Below are 17740 nucleotides of genomic sequence, written 5' to 3' on the forward strand. Positions count from 1 at the left end.
ATGGCAGCAGCATTAGACATGAATCTCTGATACTAATTGTGAATTACTATAATATATTTTTGGAAACACGGAAAAGAAAGAAAATAAGGCATAATAAACCTGATGTATGAAGAGTATGACGAAGAAGAATTTCTGGCAAGATTTAGACTGACACTCAGCACTAATTTGCTTGGGTGCGTGGCATTTTATCCATAAAGGCTTGATACTTTGTTTATAGCGCAAACATATTTTTGGTAACATATCTCTTTTAGTACTTTGTTAATAAATTGCTGAATTCAGGGAAAGGGGGGAAGAAAATAGCGGGGAGGGGGGGGGGGAATAATGGCTTTAATTTACGATTTTTTTGATAGATGATATTAAATTTCTCGAGTAAAAGTACAAATTCGCTGATAGAGGCAAATTTTTTAAAATTCGCGGGTATTTGATGTGTCAAAATACACGTAAATATGTTACAAATTACCTAAAAACACGTTTCCCTTCATTTTGTAAGGTTTTTAAATTTTCGCGAGTCGCGAAATTTGAGTGTGTCTATCAATGATCATATTTTTCGATTAATCACAGCAACAATATGATTCTGTCCCAACTATTCCTCTCTCTTTTTTTATCGAGACAAGAAATGGTGACAAATGAAAAGGAAATACCTCAACAAAAAATCTGCCTCAACATTATCATCGTCATTTACAAGTTCGACCTCCACTCTACATGCCTTTGAGGCCAGTCTTCAGTGCACAAAAGTAAAATAATACGAGAAAACGTCACAAACCAGAACATCTGTAGAAGCAATTATGCTAAGCTGCAGGTATTCTGACGCCCTCTGCTGGAGTTCCGCATCTGCACTACGCAAGTTGCTATGTTGTCTGAACACTTCTTGGATCTGAGGTTTAATTTCGGGAAACAAATTCACGAATTTGATGTACGTCGAGAGCAGGAGGGCTCTTGTCATGGGCGAGCACAAATGGTACTGAAAGAGAGAGAAAAAAAACTCTTGTTTAGGATAAATGCATTTATTTATATAACTAGAGTTGAACCATGATTTCTACATGCAGTTAGTGGGGTTAAAAAAGGGTGTGTCAGCTACTATGGCTATTTGCGCCTTTTTCTACATGCAACTGTAAGCACTATTTTCACCCATGAATCCCCCATCAATTTTTTTTTACATTTGTTAAAAGTAGCTTAAACTAGAATGATTTAGCTTCCACGACCTCTTTCGTGCACAAATCTAAAGGTACGGTCACATGTCGCTACTTTTGCAGCACTGCAGTACAAAAAACTGCGTAACTCTTGTACTGCGACGTGTCAACAACGGTGCAACCCGAAAAGTAGCGGCTGCCGAACCTGCTGCTCGCTACTTTTCCATGCTGCGTGGAGCTTAAATGTGATGAAAATAAATTATTTGTAACAGTTATTAAATACACAACACAGTCTGAGCATAATTGCTGACGATATAATTCATTTTTTAAATTTTCTGTAGCGTAGTTCCAAACAGGAGGGTTGCCAACATTGATTACGTGAATATGCTGTTGGTTATCATTTAAGTATATAGGCGTTTTTAAAAGCTTTACAGTAGAAATAATGTCAATTTCTGAATACTAGATACGACAGAAAAGCAAATAATAGATAAGTAAGCTTTCGCATGAGTTTCTTAATAATGCGAACATAACCACAAAATGTACATTGAGAAGTCAACACGGAGATGGAAACCTGCAGCATGACTGCGGCTGCAAAAGTAGCGCCTTGTGTGAACAGACTCGCAACCTCCAGTTGCAACTTTTGCAGCACTCGGGTTGCGCAGCACGAAAAGTAGCGTGCAGCTTTTGCAGCTGCAGTACAGAAGTTGCACAGCAAAAGTAGCGATGTGTGACCGTACCTTTATTCTCCTCCCACCAGAACAAAACTGCGACTTATTCTAAAATATAGTTTCTCCTTTCCACAGTACAACAAATTAACATTAAATAAACATATTACAGTATAAGAACTGTTGAAAGAAAGTACATCAACTTTAAACAACATCTTATTTGAAGTTTTAATAACGCAACCGGCACATAATTCTCTTTAGAACATAAAAAGTGTAAATAAGGAGAAAATTTGTACAATTATAATGGGGAATATGGTACATATTAAATTAGGCCTAGTATAGAAAAATATTTAAATTGAATTTCACATTGGATTTCGAGAAGAGAAATAATTTTTCTGACTGAAAACAATGAAAAACTTTTGCATTATTTCACTGTTGGTTATATGGACAAGTCTCAGACTACAACACAACACATTAAGAAAAATTTTTGTTCATACAAAGCTTACCTTGGAATGTAGAAGTTGGAACTGTACTAAAGGTGATGACCGCTGATCTCCAGCAATCAGATTACCAAACTCTCCAAGAATGTAGCCACCAACTTTAACCATATTCTCATGGCAGGCAGGTGCTTGAAGAGCCTGTAAAAACATTAACAATGGTATATCCACTCACATCAATAAATTTTTAATTACTACTAATTCAACAATTCCTGCCTTCCTCACAAAATATTTCGGTTGTATCCATTTTCTGTTGTCAACATATTTATTTTAAAATGGTTAAAAATCAATAAAAAGGGTAGAAAAATTGTTCTATTTCCTTTAAAAAAAAAAAAAAAAAAAAAAAGCAATTTTTCTTCAGCATAAATTATATAAAAAGAATAAATGCTACCAGATATTTTTGAAAACCATCAACACAAAATTACGTATTATTGCACCAAAGCAAGTTAACACACTTTTACAAGATATCATCCTATCATTTTAATAGAAGAAAGAAAAGCACAAAGAATATTATGACTTGAATTAATTTCATCAAAACTAAATTTTAGGCCAAAAATTCTTTAATTTCTTAATTAGTTTCGTCATTTAAATGTAACATTACCCACAAATGGATTTGTAAATGTATGAACTTTGTAAAAGACTTTATTAGATTGTACACTGATGCACATTAACTACTATTTCAACTATATTTAGTACTAGTAGCCAGCTTGTACCATAAACAAGTACTATATTTATTACTGAAGATAAAAACAAAATTAAAAAGCAAAAAAGGTGAGGAGAAATGAATAAATTAAAGTCACTTCTGTCAAACTTCTAGATAATATATGCATGACAGCACTTTACATATCAAGTATGTTATTAAATCTAACACCTACCTCAAACACAGTTTTTGCGGCATAACCTTGAACATCATCTCTGTTTATGACTATTTGAATAACACGGTACCACACCTCTTCTGACACATAGTCGCCTGCTATCCGAATCAAGTTCAAGATAACATCCACATACCATGTGTAGTCTGTAGCGTATTTTTCTGCAAGAATGGCAACTTTCAACACCTTGAAACAGAGAAAAAAGAATATAGAGTTATATATTTCTGCTACTCAAATGATTGACATAAATTAACAAAAATCAAATTACACATTATGACCATTAAATTTTCCCTTAGTATCACAAAGCGAATTTTATGATCTAAGTCAACACCATACTAAAAAGTTACAGCAAAATAATTGCATTCATAAACAAACAGATAAGACAAAATCTGACAAATAAATGAATAGAAGGAATAAACAATTAAACCTACAGAAGAAAATGAATGTTACAAAGAAAAAAAAAATGGCCCACCTGAAATTTCTAAGTTCCAGATTCAATGCATTGCACATGCTTGGTGCTCCAACCTGCTTTCAAATTTGAAATTCATTTTACATCGACTGTTGTCATAATACCAGAGGCATTTGAAGATACGATGAAAATTGATCTATCCTTAATTGATAGGAACTGCAAAGTATTATTTATTACATTATTCCATGTAATACAAAATTTCTTATTGAATTTGGTATTCCCAAGAAACTAGTTCCATTAATTAAAATGTGTCTCAGTGAAACGAACAGCAGAGTTCGTATAGGTCAGTTTGTCAGATGCATTTCCAATTCACTGTGGGCTAAAGCAAGGAGATGCACTATCACCTTTACTTTTTAACTTTGCTCTAGAGTATGCCATTAGGAAAGTCCAAGATAACAGAGAGGGTTTGGAATTGAACGGGTTACATCAGCTGCTTGTCTATGCGGATGACGTGAATATGTTAGGAGAAAATCCACAAACGATTGGGGAAAACACGGGAATTTTACTGGAAGCAAGTAAAGAGATAGGTTTGGAAGTAAATCCTGAAAAGACAAAGTATATGATTATGTCTCGTGACGAGAATATTGTACGAAATGGAAATATAAAAATTGGAAACTTTTCTTTCGAAGATGTGGAGAAGTTCAAATATCTTGGAGCAACAGTAACAAATATAAATGATACTCAGGAGGAAATTAAACACAGAATAAATATGGGAAATGCCTGTTAATATTCGGTTAAGAAGCTTTTATCATCCAGTCTGCTATCAAAAAATCTGAAAGTTACAATTTATAAAACAGTTATATTACTGGTTGTTCTTTATGGTTGTGAAAATTGAACTCTCACTTTGAGAGAGGAACATAGGTTAAGGGTGTTTGAGAATAAGGTTCTTAGGAAAATATTTGGGGCTAAGAGGAATGAAGTTACAGGAGAATGGAGAAAGTTACACAACACAGAACTGCACGCATTGTATTCTTCACCTGACATAATTAGGAACATTAAATCCAGACGTTTGAGATGGGTAGGGCATGTAGCACGTATGGGTGAATCCAGAAATGCATATAATAGTGTTAGTTGGGAGGCCGGAGGGAAAAAGACCTTTGGGGAGGCCAAGACGTAGATGGGAAGATAATATTAAAATGGATTTGAGGGAGATGGGATATGATGATAGAGAATGGATTAATCTTGCTCAGGATACGGACCTATGGCAGGCTTATGTGAGGGTGGCAATGAACGTCCAGGTTCCTTAAAAGCCAGTAAGTAAATAAGTCAACACCATACTAAAAACTTACAGCAAAATAATTGCATTCATAAACAAACAGATGTAAGACAAAATCTGACAAATAAATAAATAGAAGAAATAAACAATTAAACCTACAGAAGAAAATGAATGTTACAAAGATAAAAAAAAAAATGGCCCGCGTGAAATTTGTAAGTTCCAGACTCAATGCATTGCACATGCTTGGTGCTCCAAAGCAGTGGTGCACACAAGCCTGCTTTGACAGTTATTGAAATTCATTTTACATCGACTGTTGTCATAATACCAGAGGCATTTGAAGATACGATGAAAATTGATCTATCCTTAATTGATAGGAACTGCAAAGTTTTATTTATTACATTATTCTATGTCAGCGTTTCTCAAACTTTTTTGAAGTGGGGACCACTTTTTTAAGTCAGAATAGTTCCGCGGACCACCTTACTCTTGTTCCCTTCAAAAGCAAATTTATCATTTTTGTAGCATATTTTAATACCAGTATACTTACATTTTTTAAAACAGAGTTAATTAATTAAAATTAATTTCATTCATTTAATTTTAGGCCTATATTAGTATTAACTGATAAGTTAATGTTAAAAGAAGAAAATTCTTTTTTTTTTTCAATAAATCAAGGTATTAGAGTTTGGATAATCTTTAACTTATTAATTAAACAAAATAAATAAATGTTGGCATTCACATTAATTAAATGGATAAGCCTGCCAACTCTGGAGAGTTCTATATTTGGATGTATGCTGGTAAGCTTAAGTCTGAGATCGTCACATACATCAAGTCGATTTCCTTACTTTGTTTTTATTGGCGTTAGTGATGAATGATGAAAACCCTTTCTCACATAAATACGTAAAAGCAAACTGAATTATAATCTGTAAAGCACCATTATACAGTTCACTATATTCTCTTTTCACTTGTATGTCCAAAAATTCTGCTTGGAGTTTCATTTTAAGTCCGGTGTCATTCGAGAGTTCAATTAACTGTTCTCTTTCAATCAATGAAAGTTTGTTATTTTCAATATTGCAATGAAAGGGATCACGAACCCCTGAAAATTCGTCATATTTATCTAGAAAATAAGTTTCAAATTGTGACCTCAGAGTTTCGAGATGCGAACATAGTCATTGCATAATTCTTTTCCAAAAACGAAATAATTTTCAACCAAAAACGACTCTACGGTTGGAAATGGTGAAAAAATCCTCTGTTTTACGGAACTGACAAACAAACCAAGTTTCCTCTTGAACACCTTTATTTTGTCGTGCGCATTGAGAACAATCAAAGAATTACCTTGTAGAGAGAGATTTAGTTCTTTTAGTTTTGAGAATACACCTGAAAGATATGCCAATGTACTTAGCCCCACGTCATCAGTTGATGTGCAGGGGAAAGATGGCGAGAAACACCACGTTCATAGTGCTTTAAATCCCTCTTTTGTTGCTGAGAGTAGAGTGGGAAGTCGGTAGACAGGTAGGGGAACAAATTTCATAAATTGTCAGTACTGCGAGAAAAAGTAAAAAGCGATTGTCATGTGTCATTTCCAAACTCTGAGATTTTCAGCTATAGTGTGATATGCAATTCGTTTCAATTATATTTTTTCTTCTGTGCTTTTTGAAGGACCACAAGGGCAGACCTCGAGAACCACCATAGTTTGAGAAACGCTGTTCTATGTAATAAAAAATTTCAGGATTTTCGTCGATTTCGACTAAATTGCCAATGTGTGTTCTTGAATCCAAACAAAATCTTTTTTTTTTTTTAATTAATGACTATATTTCAAGTACATCTTTTTCAGATAAATTAACACACAGTTACTAGGGCAAATATGAAAAAAATTCAATAGTTGGGAGAAATCACTGCAGGCAGATAGCAGGCCTAAAACCACTTTTTTTTTTTTGCATCAGCAATGTTGAAAACGTATTTTTTTTTTGTAAAATTAAGCCAATCAATGGGAAAGTACTGACTGTGAAGACACTTCAATATCAATCAATTCAATGGATCAAAAAGAACATGTAAAATATTGTTCCTCTAGTTACATGTACAACCAAGAATTTCAGTTAAGAACTCTTGCATTTTCTTCCTGATATGTATATAAACATAAAAAAAAAACTGTATACAATGTGACGGCTTACGTAAGGGTGGCAATGAACCTTCGGGTTCCTTAAAAGCCATAAGTAAGTAAGAAACAAAATCTTGGCAATTCAGTTCAGTACCAATCACTTTAGCAAGTAACTACATATGAATAGGAGTGTGTTCTATGTAGAAAAACACACCAATGTATCAAATTATGGTGAGGCTATTTCTTACCATTTCTTCTCTGATTGAGTAGTCTGCAGTTTCAAGATAATTCAACATTTCTTGAACAATTTCTTCAGCATTGCTCTTATCACACATGGCATAGAGTAAGTCAACGGCTTGTTGCCTCACGGATACGTCTTTTTCCATCTGTGAACATCCATTGCATTGCTTGTAATGTCTGTATATGCATCTTGTAACAGAGCATATTTACAGATAACAATTAAAAGTGTTTGCAAACTGTAATATTCTAAGTACACAAGCATCAATAATAACATAACATCATCATATCATATTTACATGCACAATACCTCTCTTAATTAATATCACTCTATAAAAGAATTGTATTCCAATGGATACCATCCCATTGTGGAATCCTGGGAAATGAGAATGTGGATGCTTTAGCAAAGAAGGGCAGCACTGCTACTTACAGACCTGTTACTAAATCTACGTTTTACTCTGTGAAAAGATTTATTAAATCTACATACTTAGACTTCAACAAACAAAATTTGATAACACAATCTCAAGGGAAAAAATGGAACTCTCGGCTTCAAAATCCACAGTTAATTCCCGATTTACCACGAAAATCGTCTGTAGCTGCATTTAGATTGGCAACAGACCATGACTGGCCAAACACCTGCACAGAATTGGAATATATCAGTCCCCTAACTGCCCACTGTGCAACTCAAACCAAGAAATGGATTCGGAACACCTCAAAATCTGTGCTTCAGTGGCTGACAATGATAATATCTTTGAAAAATACTGGAGTGCAAGAGGTCAAATGACTTTATTGTCAAACGCCTGGCATTAGAAAACAACAACAACATGCGCAATACACATACTTTTTTCATAATTTTTGCAACAAAAATCCATTATACGAAGAAGAAATTTTAGTAGTTTAGAGTTTCCATAAGGGCTTGTTTCTGTTTCTGCTATTTGCACACATTGCACACCATTACAATAGCTTGGGGTGTTACTTTCAATGTCCAACTATAATGACAAACATGATAATTACCTGACACCAAGGAAGTCAAATATTAGTGCTATTTGTAAACATAAATATAACCCTAGATCATATATGTAACAGATAACTCCTCGCTACGTTAAAATCGGCAGCACTTTGAAGAGAACAACCGCCAGGATCGCCACCCGTCCGCTGTAAATGAACACGAGATGGCAGCACAGTCGCTAATGCAATTCAAATGGAAATTATGACGTGACTCCTTATGTAACAACTGGATGGCAGCATAGTAAACCTGACAAAAGTTGTTAACCTCAAAGCCTATAACCCCGACATATCTGTTACATATATGATCTAGGATATAACATAATTAATGAAGGAAGAATAAACACTTGTTTTCTTGAATATTACCTTCATAGACAAAATGACGACTTCTTGGTGCTTTTTAACAGCTTCGTGTGAAAATTCCGAGGTAGCTAACAGACACATTGACTCCAGAGCCAGGTACCTTAGATTGGTCTCACGATTCGAGAGGAACTGACCCAGCTGATTACATGCCCGGACAAGAAGATTTGGTTCTGTGTCATTATGGATAATAAGACTGATGGCCTCAAACAGGACAGCATTCTTTGCGTTTGAATGCTGAACCTTTTTCGACTTTGGTGGTTCTTGTGCCTTATTAAGGATTGTTTCCAAACATTCATTCAATCTACCACGTACACCTGGATCCTCTGCAAATGAAACACAGAGAAAATTAACAAAACTCTGCTAAACATGAGAAGTAGGCTCTTACATTACACTCCACTGAAAATACACGTTTAAAAAAAATTGCTATAGCATATGAATATAAAATTTACTAATTACAATTATTATTTAAATCTCATAGTTACAATTATCATTTGAAGAGTCCACTGCAAGAATGATGGATGTCATTTGGAATACATTTTGCAGGAGAAGCAATTTAAAGTTTGAAATGCTTAGCACTCAAAGCTTAACTGTGATTTTCCGATCATTATTGGACAATGACTATCAGTGTTAATGTCATATAACTCTCTATGTACATTCTATATGTCTTAAGCTATGCATTGACAGTCTTGGTTCATTTTCGACAAGAAAGTGGCATCCATCATTCTTGTAGTGGACTCTTCATTTTTTACTTTTAAGTAGAAGAATGACAAACTATCATTTTTCTATTTCAAATTATGTAATTAAAGAGTGTTCCAACAAGAATGCCGGCTTTCATAATGTGAATAAATGCAACAAAAGCAAGTAACAGAATAGATAATAGTGCCACCAAACCAACAACAAAACAAAGACACAATTATCCCAAAAATGTCTCGTTAACTTTGGATTTGAGCACTGCTACCTGCTCTGGTATCTTTTTTTTTTTGTTGCAATTATTCACATAATTAAATCCGGCGTTTTTATAGGGACACACTTTATATGAATTATTATTTCAAATTCATAAAACGTATTACAGCTCAACCACAGAGACAACCAATTATTTCGTACAAATTACTGGAATTATCAGTGTACCACAGTTATCCTACACTGATTTCAATTCACTATAATATTGGGATTCTTAACTGTCAGAATAATTTCATTGTAAACCTTTAATGATACGAAATACAAAACCAATAATTATCAAAACGCAAAATAGTATGTAATACTGAATAAATATTTCATTCCTTATGAACAAAACTAGCTAGTCTAATACTATTTCAATTATAAAGAGGTTAAAATATTTGTCATTTTAGTACTTCTTTAGATATTTCACTTTTCTTGTTCCTGTGGGCCTGTAAATAAGTAATACATATCAATGTGTCAGTTCAAAAGGGAAACAAGTCAAAATTTAAAGTTGAGAAACCTGTATTTTAAAGCTTCATGTTGCTGTCAAAAATACAAGGGTCATTGAAATACCTCCAAATTCTGTTACTGATCTTTTATACATACCGGTACTATAAGTTTGCTAATAGGATTTTTCACAGAAACATGAAACTTATGTAATTTTCTCAAAACTTTAAATTTTGAGTTGTTTTCCTTTTGAACTGGCCCGTCGATAAGGATATATATATATATATATATATATATATATATTGCTCCATTCTTCAAATGTGCTCTTCCCAGTTCATTACAGAAATTAAACCGAATATCCTGGCAGCATTTGTGAGCTCAATGTAATGGCCAACAACTGATCTTAGAAATTTAATTTCAACCATTTTGATTCTTTTTAATATTGATGTTTCTTATTTATATGGCAGGAGGTTTTGTACAGGACTTTTAAAATTATGTCAAACCTTAAGTTAAATCATTTTTATCATTCCTAATATTTGTTTTAACATTTTATTTTTGTATGCAAAGGTTCTTTACACTTAATATACAATACTTTATTTTCAAAATAGAAATTCCTCAGAGATTTCATAAGTAATCTTATTTTGCGGATCGGTAACTGCTCAAATAGTACACGTAGTAGACCATGTAATCTCTTGCGATGCATCGAAGCGATCATCTATATTATTTAATTATAAAACAATTCTCTACAAACATGAAAGGACAATCTGCCAGTGCAGTGATGGTTATAATTAACAGCTAGGCTGTTCTAAAATATTATTTTAGACATGATAATATTACTCACATATAGCTGTATGCTGAATACCACAAAGTCTTGAAATTGACATTTTTATTAACCTTGTCCAAATGTTCAGTCATATAAGTACAACAAATGAAACTGTGTAGTTGGTAAATTCAAATTAAATCTGTCCATATCAAAACAAATCTAATAATGTAAGGTAAGGGACAGATGCTATTTCCTTAATAATTTCACTATTTCAACTTTCAATAAAATAACATTTAAAGCAAGGAGCAAGTGAAAATTCTCAATCCTACAGTTATATCAATTATTTTAAAATTGATATTGCGTAACAGTAATGCCTCCAGTGTACTGTAGAAAAATTTTAAAATCCCATTTAAAACAAAATATATACTACATTAAAATAAATTTTTCAGAATGTGCCACTTAGAAAATTTATGAGATTTTCATATCAAACTTATTACTCGTATTTTCCTCTTAAGGAAGAATGTTTGCACATAGTAACATATTGGACTAGTGAAAAATTACCAAAAAAACAAGATATGAATTTTTTTAATTCAATATTCTTTTTGTACATCATACAATTAAAACGCCCATAACTATAACATTTTTGTTACATGAACACTTATAATGTTATTATCTTTAATAGACATTTCTCAACATATCCTGAAAATGCATTACAATTAGAGAGAAAATCTTCCACAGGGAGTCTTAAAATAAATGAGAAAAAATATGCATGAAACATTACAGACAATGCACAGGTAATCCTCATGCAAACGCTTTTAATTGGCATTTAAATGGCCCAGAAGAAATGAAAGTGAAACATGAATTATGAATATGTCATATGTATATCATACAGCTACACTAAAACCAAATTTTGCATTTTTTTTTTTCCATCATATTTTGTGAAAGTTTCACCTATGCACTGCTTTAACTTTAGTACAGCATATGATTTGAGTTTGTTCATTTGATTCCAACCTGCTTCATACGAAATTAAATACAAGAAAAAACACAAAAATTATTGTAAATATGTGTTTCCAACGACACTGTTTGTGATTTTAAATCAATTTCACCTAAGCAATCTACACATTCTTAAGTTTAAAAATAAAGCGAAAGTGTTAGTATGATATTTGATAAATTTTATTATTATTTTAAATGTTACTAGCATTATATGTTACTAATATTTATTGTATATATCTGATGCATGTAACCTTTAAGATAAAACATTGTAATAAATATATATATAGATCATTTTCTTAATTAATAACAGTGTATATCTGCAATAAATGATTTCTTAGCATCGCCACAGATACATTTGATTCTACTTGTCACTATCTCTGTCACTAGAGAGTTATTGAAATTTATATTTTCCCTGCCATTCATAAAATATTTTGATATGATACCTCTTGCACAAAAGGGGAGATCTATAACTGAAACTTGATTAATATATTTCAGTATTATTTGTATTTATCCTGTAATAATGAACAGTTTGACTAGTAGACATTTTGTTTTTCAGCATTAACTTCCCATGATTGTATGAGAAGATTCGAACAGAACAGCAGTTAAGTAGACCTTCGGCTCCCCCCTACTACCAATAATGCATAGCACAATGTCAATACGACTGTTGCTGTCGTCTGCGATACAACAAACTTTTCTGTTGATTTTCGAGTTCGTCATTTTTTTTTTCCAGTTATTATGCTGATTTAAGTTGTATTAACTCTCGCTAAGTGGTTTTATATTTTATTTTATCAGTCTTAGTATTTATTATATTATTGTGAATATTTTTGTTTTATTACTATTATTATTATTATTATTATTATTATTATTAATGAATTAATTTGTATTACTATCTTTGTATCATCTCCGTCACGGATATTCTATTATTACTATTATTATTATTATTATTATTATTATTATTATTATTACTACTACTATTATTTCTAACATCAACATTATTACTGATCTCTTTAAAATTTATGCAGACTACTGGACTGTACCCGAGCACGAGCATATGCTCATTTTGGGTATATATTCATATATATCATTTCAAATGTAAATTGTGAATAAATTTGAATTTGAATTTAAATTGCCATCAGGTATTTCAAAGTACCATTTTTTAGATCTCGCCCATCTTTGGTTAAACTTTCAACATGAAAGACTTTGTGGCTTTAATGTGAAAGTATCTTGGTAAATCTTCTTTAAATATTCTTGTAATGGCAAATTTTACATAAAACATACAGAGACATCATTTTATTTTTACTTCAATTTTTATTGTACCTGAGTTTTTGAATGTACTTCACTCCCACCCCTTCTACTAATGAAGTTCCAACTATCCTCCACACAGAATGAAGGCCGCATATAGTAACAAGCACTGAGTTAGTGAGTATAGTACGTTCCAGAAATATGTTCGCGTTTTCCAGTGACGAAAGAGCTTTCAATATTGAATCATATTTTCGCACAGGTACTGCTCGTTTGCCTACATCGCATCCCGATTTCCCCCACCTGCTTCTGCTCGCCCCCCTGTAAAAGCTGGGCTGTCTTAGCTCTTTTCTGAAAACATCAAATTTCTGTTAGGAATTGGACGTTTACGTAATATTATACAACTGTTTAAAATAACTTAAATAAAAGGGCCTCGTTAAGTAATTAACTGTCACGTGATTTCCCCCCTTTCTACGATCCTGCGGCATAACCCCTTGGACAGACAGTAGATAGCATGTCTGAGAAATTTTATCAGTGCGGGTCGGGCAGAAGTGAAGACTGAATTTACAGTACATAAGGTACTCTTTTATAGAGTAGGTACAGAATTATTTCAACATGAGTTACTAAGTATGAAGGACGAAACTGGTAATTGGAATTAGATGCAATAGTCTATAGTGCGATAAGCACAAAAGAACTGAAGCCTGTATCGAAATGAACGGCCACCATTTTCAAAAATATGTTTAAATATTCATATTATGATTATTTTTCAATTTAACTTCTTACTCTATATTGTGCGCTAATGTGCTGTAGACAGTATAATATACACTGCAAAATGGATACGTTCGCATAGATAATTCAGTTCGTGAGTAAAAACACTTACTCTTAATACTGTACTGTATTTTAATTAAACAAAAACCTAATGAAAATTATCGAACTCAAAATCGCGATATTTCCTATTTTACGTAAATGGATGAACTACTTTTCTTCCCTCCTATACCCGGTAGTGATTTGTTTGTGTTTTACGCCAGTATCATCGACCTACAGTCATGGAAGGGGATAGCAAACTGTGTTTCCCGTTCTCTAAAGGTATAGCCAGGTTAATATTAAAAATGTTAGTAAAAATAAAATGATGTCCCTGTACAAATTATATCAATATTTACATAAAACTATAAAGTAATCGAAGTAATTAGACTTCTGTCACTCATTAAAACCAAACTTCATACCTGGTGGGGTATAATTCTGTAACAGTCGTAGCAGTTTGACAGAGAGCCAAGGGGCAGGCACAAAGTAGTAAGTGTAATCCTGGAGATCTGTATAGCTTGCTGTTACAATCTGAAACATTTCAGAAATGGAGATAAATTAAACACTGTAACATGTATTTGTATATAGATCTCTAACTACTTAATATACAGGATTATTCAAAAGGTTATAGGCAATATATTGGAAAGTGAGGTCTGTTGATTTGCAACATGAAAATATGTAAATATTGATTTTCTACACATTGCACCCCTGAAGATTTTACGGAGACAGTGTTGCTGTCAATACCGAAGAAAAATAATGCCAAGAAATGTAACGAGTTCAGGACTATCAGTCTTACATCCCTTGGCAAAGATTCTCCTGTGAATACTGAATCGAAGTTTATATTCTAAGATGGAAGGACAGTTGGAAGAAGAGCAGTTTGGCTTCAGGAAGGCAAAAAGTACGAGGGATGCAATTGGACTACTATAACAATCAGCAAAAGAAACCTCGAGAACAATAAAAAAGCATATATAGTATTTGTGGACCTAAAAAAGGCGTTTGACAGAGTAGATTGGAATAAATTGATGGTAATCGTGAAGAAAATTGGTGTGGATTGGAAAGAGGGAAGACTATTCAGTAATCTATATGAAACGAGTGAAAGTCAAGGTAGGAGAAGAAATGTCAGAAGGAAGTGAAATTGGGAGAGGAGTACGTCAAGGATGTCCTTTATTACCTACCCTGTTCAACAACTACTTGGAGGATTTAGTGAAGAACTGTTTTCACAACATGGGTATCTGTGTGACTAAACTTTTTAGAAGATTGTACATAATTTTAAAATAAAATTGCCAAATGGTCAATGACATCGAAATCTTGAAATTTTAAAATGAATTTGTCTTAAAAATAAAACACTTTCATAGGACTCTATTTATTGCATCTATCAGTATCTTTTTAATATTCTGAGTAAGTAATCGAATTTTTTTAGTTTACATCTATAGCTGTAATTTCTTCACAGACTCAACACTTGCATACACAAACATACATACACAGTATATGCACATAAGCATATATACACAAACACAAAAATTACCAAGTTAGTATTGGCTTTACAAGAAACGTTAGTAAATGGGTCTAAAAATTGTAACATTATGAAAACACAATCAATCACAAGTCTTTTTGCAGAAATGATTTTTACATCAAATTGCTCAAAACATTACATTTGACCCAAGCAAAGATGAAGGTATGGAGAGTACTCAAACTCTGTCTGTGGATACAGAGGGGAAAAATTGGATCGGTGTCTGGTAGAGTTCCTGTGTAGCTCAGTTGTTAGAGCATTGGTACGTTAAACCAAAGGTCCCGGGTTCGATACCTGGCCCCAGAACAATTTTTCCCTCAAAATTATTCAAATCAACTTTACAGGGAGTTATACCTGAAAGCTTGATTTGCATAATACACGTCACTGTTCACTAACACAAAACCACAATTTAAGTCACAGAGTTAATGTGCACTAAACGTTGGTTGCTTGACGGTTGTCAGCCCACTTTGAGGTCTGTGGATATAGAGGGAAAAATTGGATCAGTGTCTGGTAGAGTTCCCGGGTAGCTCAGTTGGTAGAGCATTGAGTACGTTAAAGCAAAGGTCCCGGGTTCGATATTTGGCCCCAGAACAATTTTTCCCTTGAAATTATTCCAATCAACTTTACAGGGAGTTATACCTGAAAGCTTGATTTGCTTACTCAAAATCTACTTCATAAACTTAGTGAGCATACCAGCAGAAGTGTTCATGGGCTATCCTCCATATCCTTTGAGCTTCCATTCTGAAATATAAAAAAAACATGAGGAATAACTAGAATTATGGTGGTCTCTTACCCTACTGAGTCTGGAAACTGCAAGACTAATGCAGCCCTTGTATTCTTCAGGGTTTTTCTTAACAAGGGCATCGATAAGACTGGTGGCAGCAGTCACCACACCCATGTGCTGGTCGTTTAGGAGATGGATGATCCGTGACGTCCACTCACCACTTGGAATGATTTCTTGCGAGGTACGGAACAGCCTTAATAAACAAAGGGCTGCAGACTGTTTGACAACATCCATAGTGTCCCTGTTTGCGAAAAAGAAACAGTAACAATTAACTTTGTGTCACATGCTATTAACACCTGTCTACAATTAGAACAGTTTCTAATAGCAAGAAGCATGCTTCTTCTTCTTCATTCACAGCAACAAAATATGTCTAAATGCAACTACCATTCGATCTTAGAATGTCTTGTATTATTTCCCTAATGTTGACTATTCAATTATATTTTTAGAAGTCATGAGGGGTCCTTTCAGCTAATGTGCTCAGTCCAATACTTCCTGTATATCATAACTACATCCAGTGCTTTTTTCTGACAAAACGCACTGTTCCGATATTCCTTTTTCAAAATTCTCCCTACGGGTACAATTAAGTGGATATTTTTTTTTTTTCTTTTCGATTGAAGACCTGAATTGACAAACATCTCAAGTTCAATGAAGTAAATGTTTGAGAACAGCAAGAAAGCTATATAGGCTTGCACTGTAAGAGTATTGATAAATATTTGTATGATTAAAAACACAGGCTTAGAGTCGGACATGGGATATTCTCTTTTACAGAATGACAACCCAAACAAATAACTACTTTAGTACGATTCTTGGAATCTCTCAGTGCAGTCCCTACCCGGAGATCCGATTGAGGGACTATTTTACCTCTGGAGAATTTTACACTGAGGGACTCCATGAATATAAACAGTAAAAAATATAGTGGGACTGCGTTGGTGGTAATGCAGCTTATGTGGGTACCTCTTTGTTACTTGTTAGCTTAAACAACAAGTTTAAGCTCCCTCACCACGACAAGGTGAGTACCCACGAGAGAGTAACAAAGGCAACATATTTGCAACCAAGACCTCTTCAAGTGATATCTCTATCCAATGCTTTTGCTTCAGTAAAGTCTCATTTTACAAACTTATGGATCAACAATTGGCTCTCTTCTGACAAAGAAAAAATTTTATAGTCTGTACAAAAGAAACCAAATGACCTGGAAATGTACAAAAACTTGTCCAGACATGTTCAAACATTTTTAACAAGAGCCAGAACAGGTCACATTGTCACTCAATTGTACCTACACCGATTTCACATTTCTGATAATCCTACTTGTCTGTGGTGTAATAATCATGATGAAGATCTGGAACACATTCTTCTGTACTGTCCATCCATAAACCACAAAAGAAGTAAATTAAAATCATCAGTATCAGTTGCAGAAGACACAGCCCTGCAGTATATATTGACTACACCCCACCTCTGGCTACTAGCAACAGGCATCTATAATGAACACCGATCAAAATACCCCTCATTTCTCGTGAAAAACAACAACTGAATAGACTACAGTGGGCTATAGTGGACTTTATGTTGTCAGCAAACAGCTGAATACATTAAGACGATTGACAGTCCAAACAAAACAACATAAGTTAGCTAAAAAGTCAAATTCGGTCAATTTTGGACTTGGGATGTTATCATTTCAGATCTTCAATTATTTTCACATCCATTTCATCATGAATCGGAATATT

The 17740-nt window shown here is 33.6% G+C and overlaps 1 protein-coding gene across 1 annotated transcript in view; it reads right to left on the reverse strand.

The window, feature by feature from the left end:
* AP-2alpha (adaptor protein complex 2, subunit alpha) overlaps window positions 1-17740 on the reverse strand; it is a 102128-nt gene that overhangs the window by 13257 nt on the left and 71131 nt on the right. The window contains exons 6-12 of the mRNA XM_069823080.1: window positions 16032-16263; window positions 14151-14259; window positions 8550-8869; window positions 7190-7327; window positions 3168-3350; window positions 2302-2433; window positions 764-961 (exon numbers count right to left, since the gene is read on the reverse strand). Of these exons, the coding sequence (XP_069679181.1) occupies window positions 764-961; window positions 2302-2433; window positions 3168-3350; window positions 7190-7327; window positions 8550-8869; window positions 14151-14259; window positions 16032-16263 (1312 nt within the window). The remainder of the gene's footprint in view (window positions 1-763; window positions 962-2301; window positions 2434-3167; window positions 3351-7189; window positions 7328-8549; window positions 8870-14150; window positions 14260-16031; window positions 16264-17740) is intronic.

Source organism: Periplaneta americana, chromosome 4 (genome assembly GCF_040183065.1).
Source record: "Periplaneta americana isolate PAMFEO1 chromosome 4, P.americana_PAMFEO1_priV1, whole genome shotgun sequence".
Lineage (NCBI taxonomy): Eukaryota > Metazoa > Arthropoda > Insecta > Blattodea > Blattidae > Periplaneta > Periplaneta americana.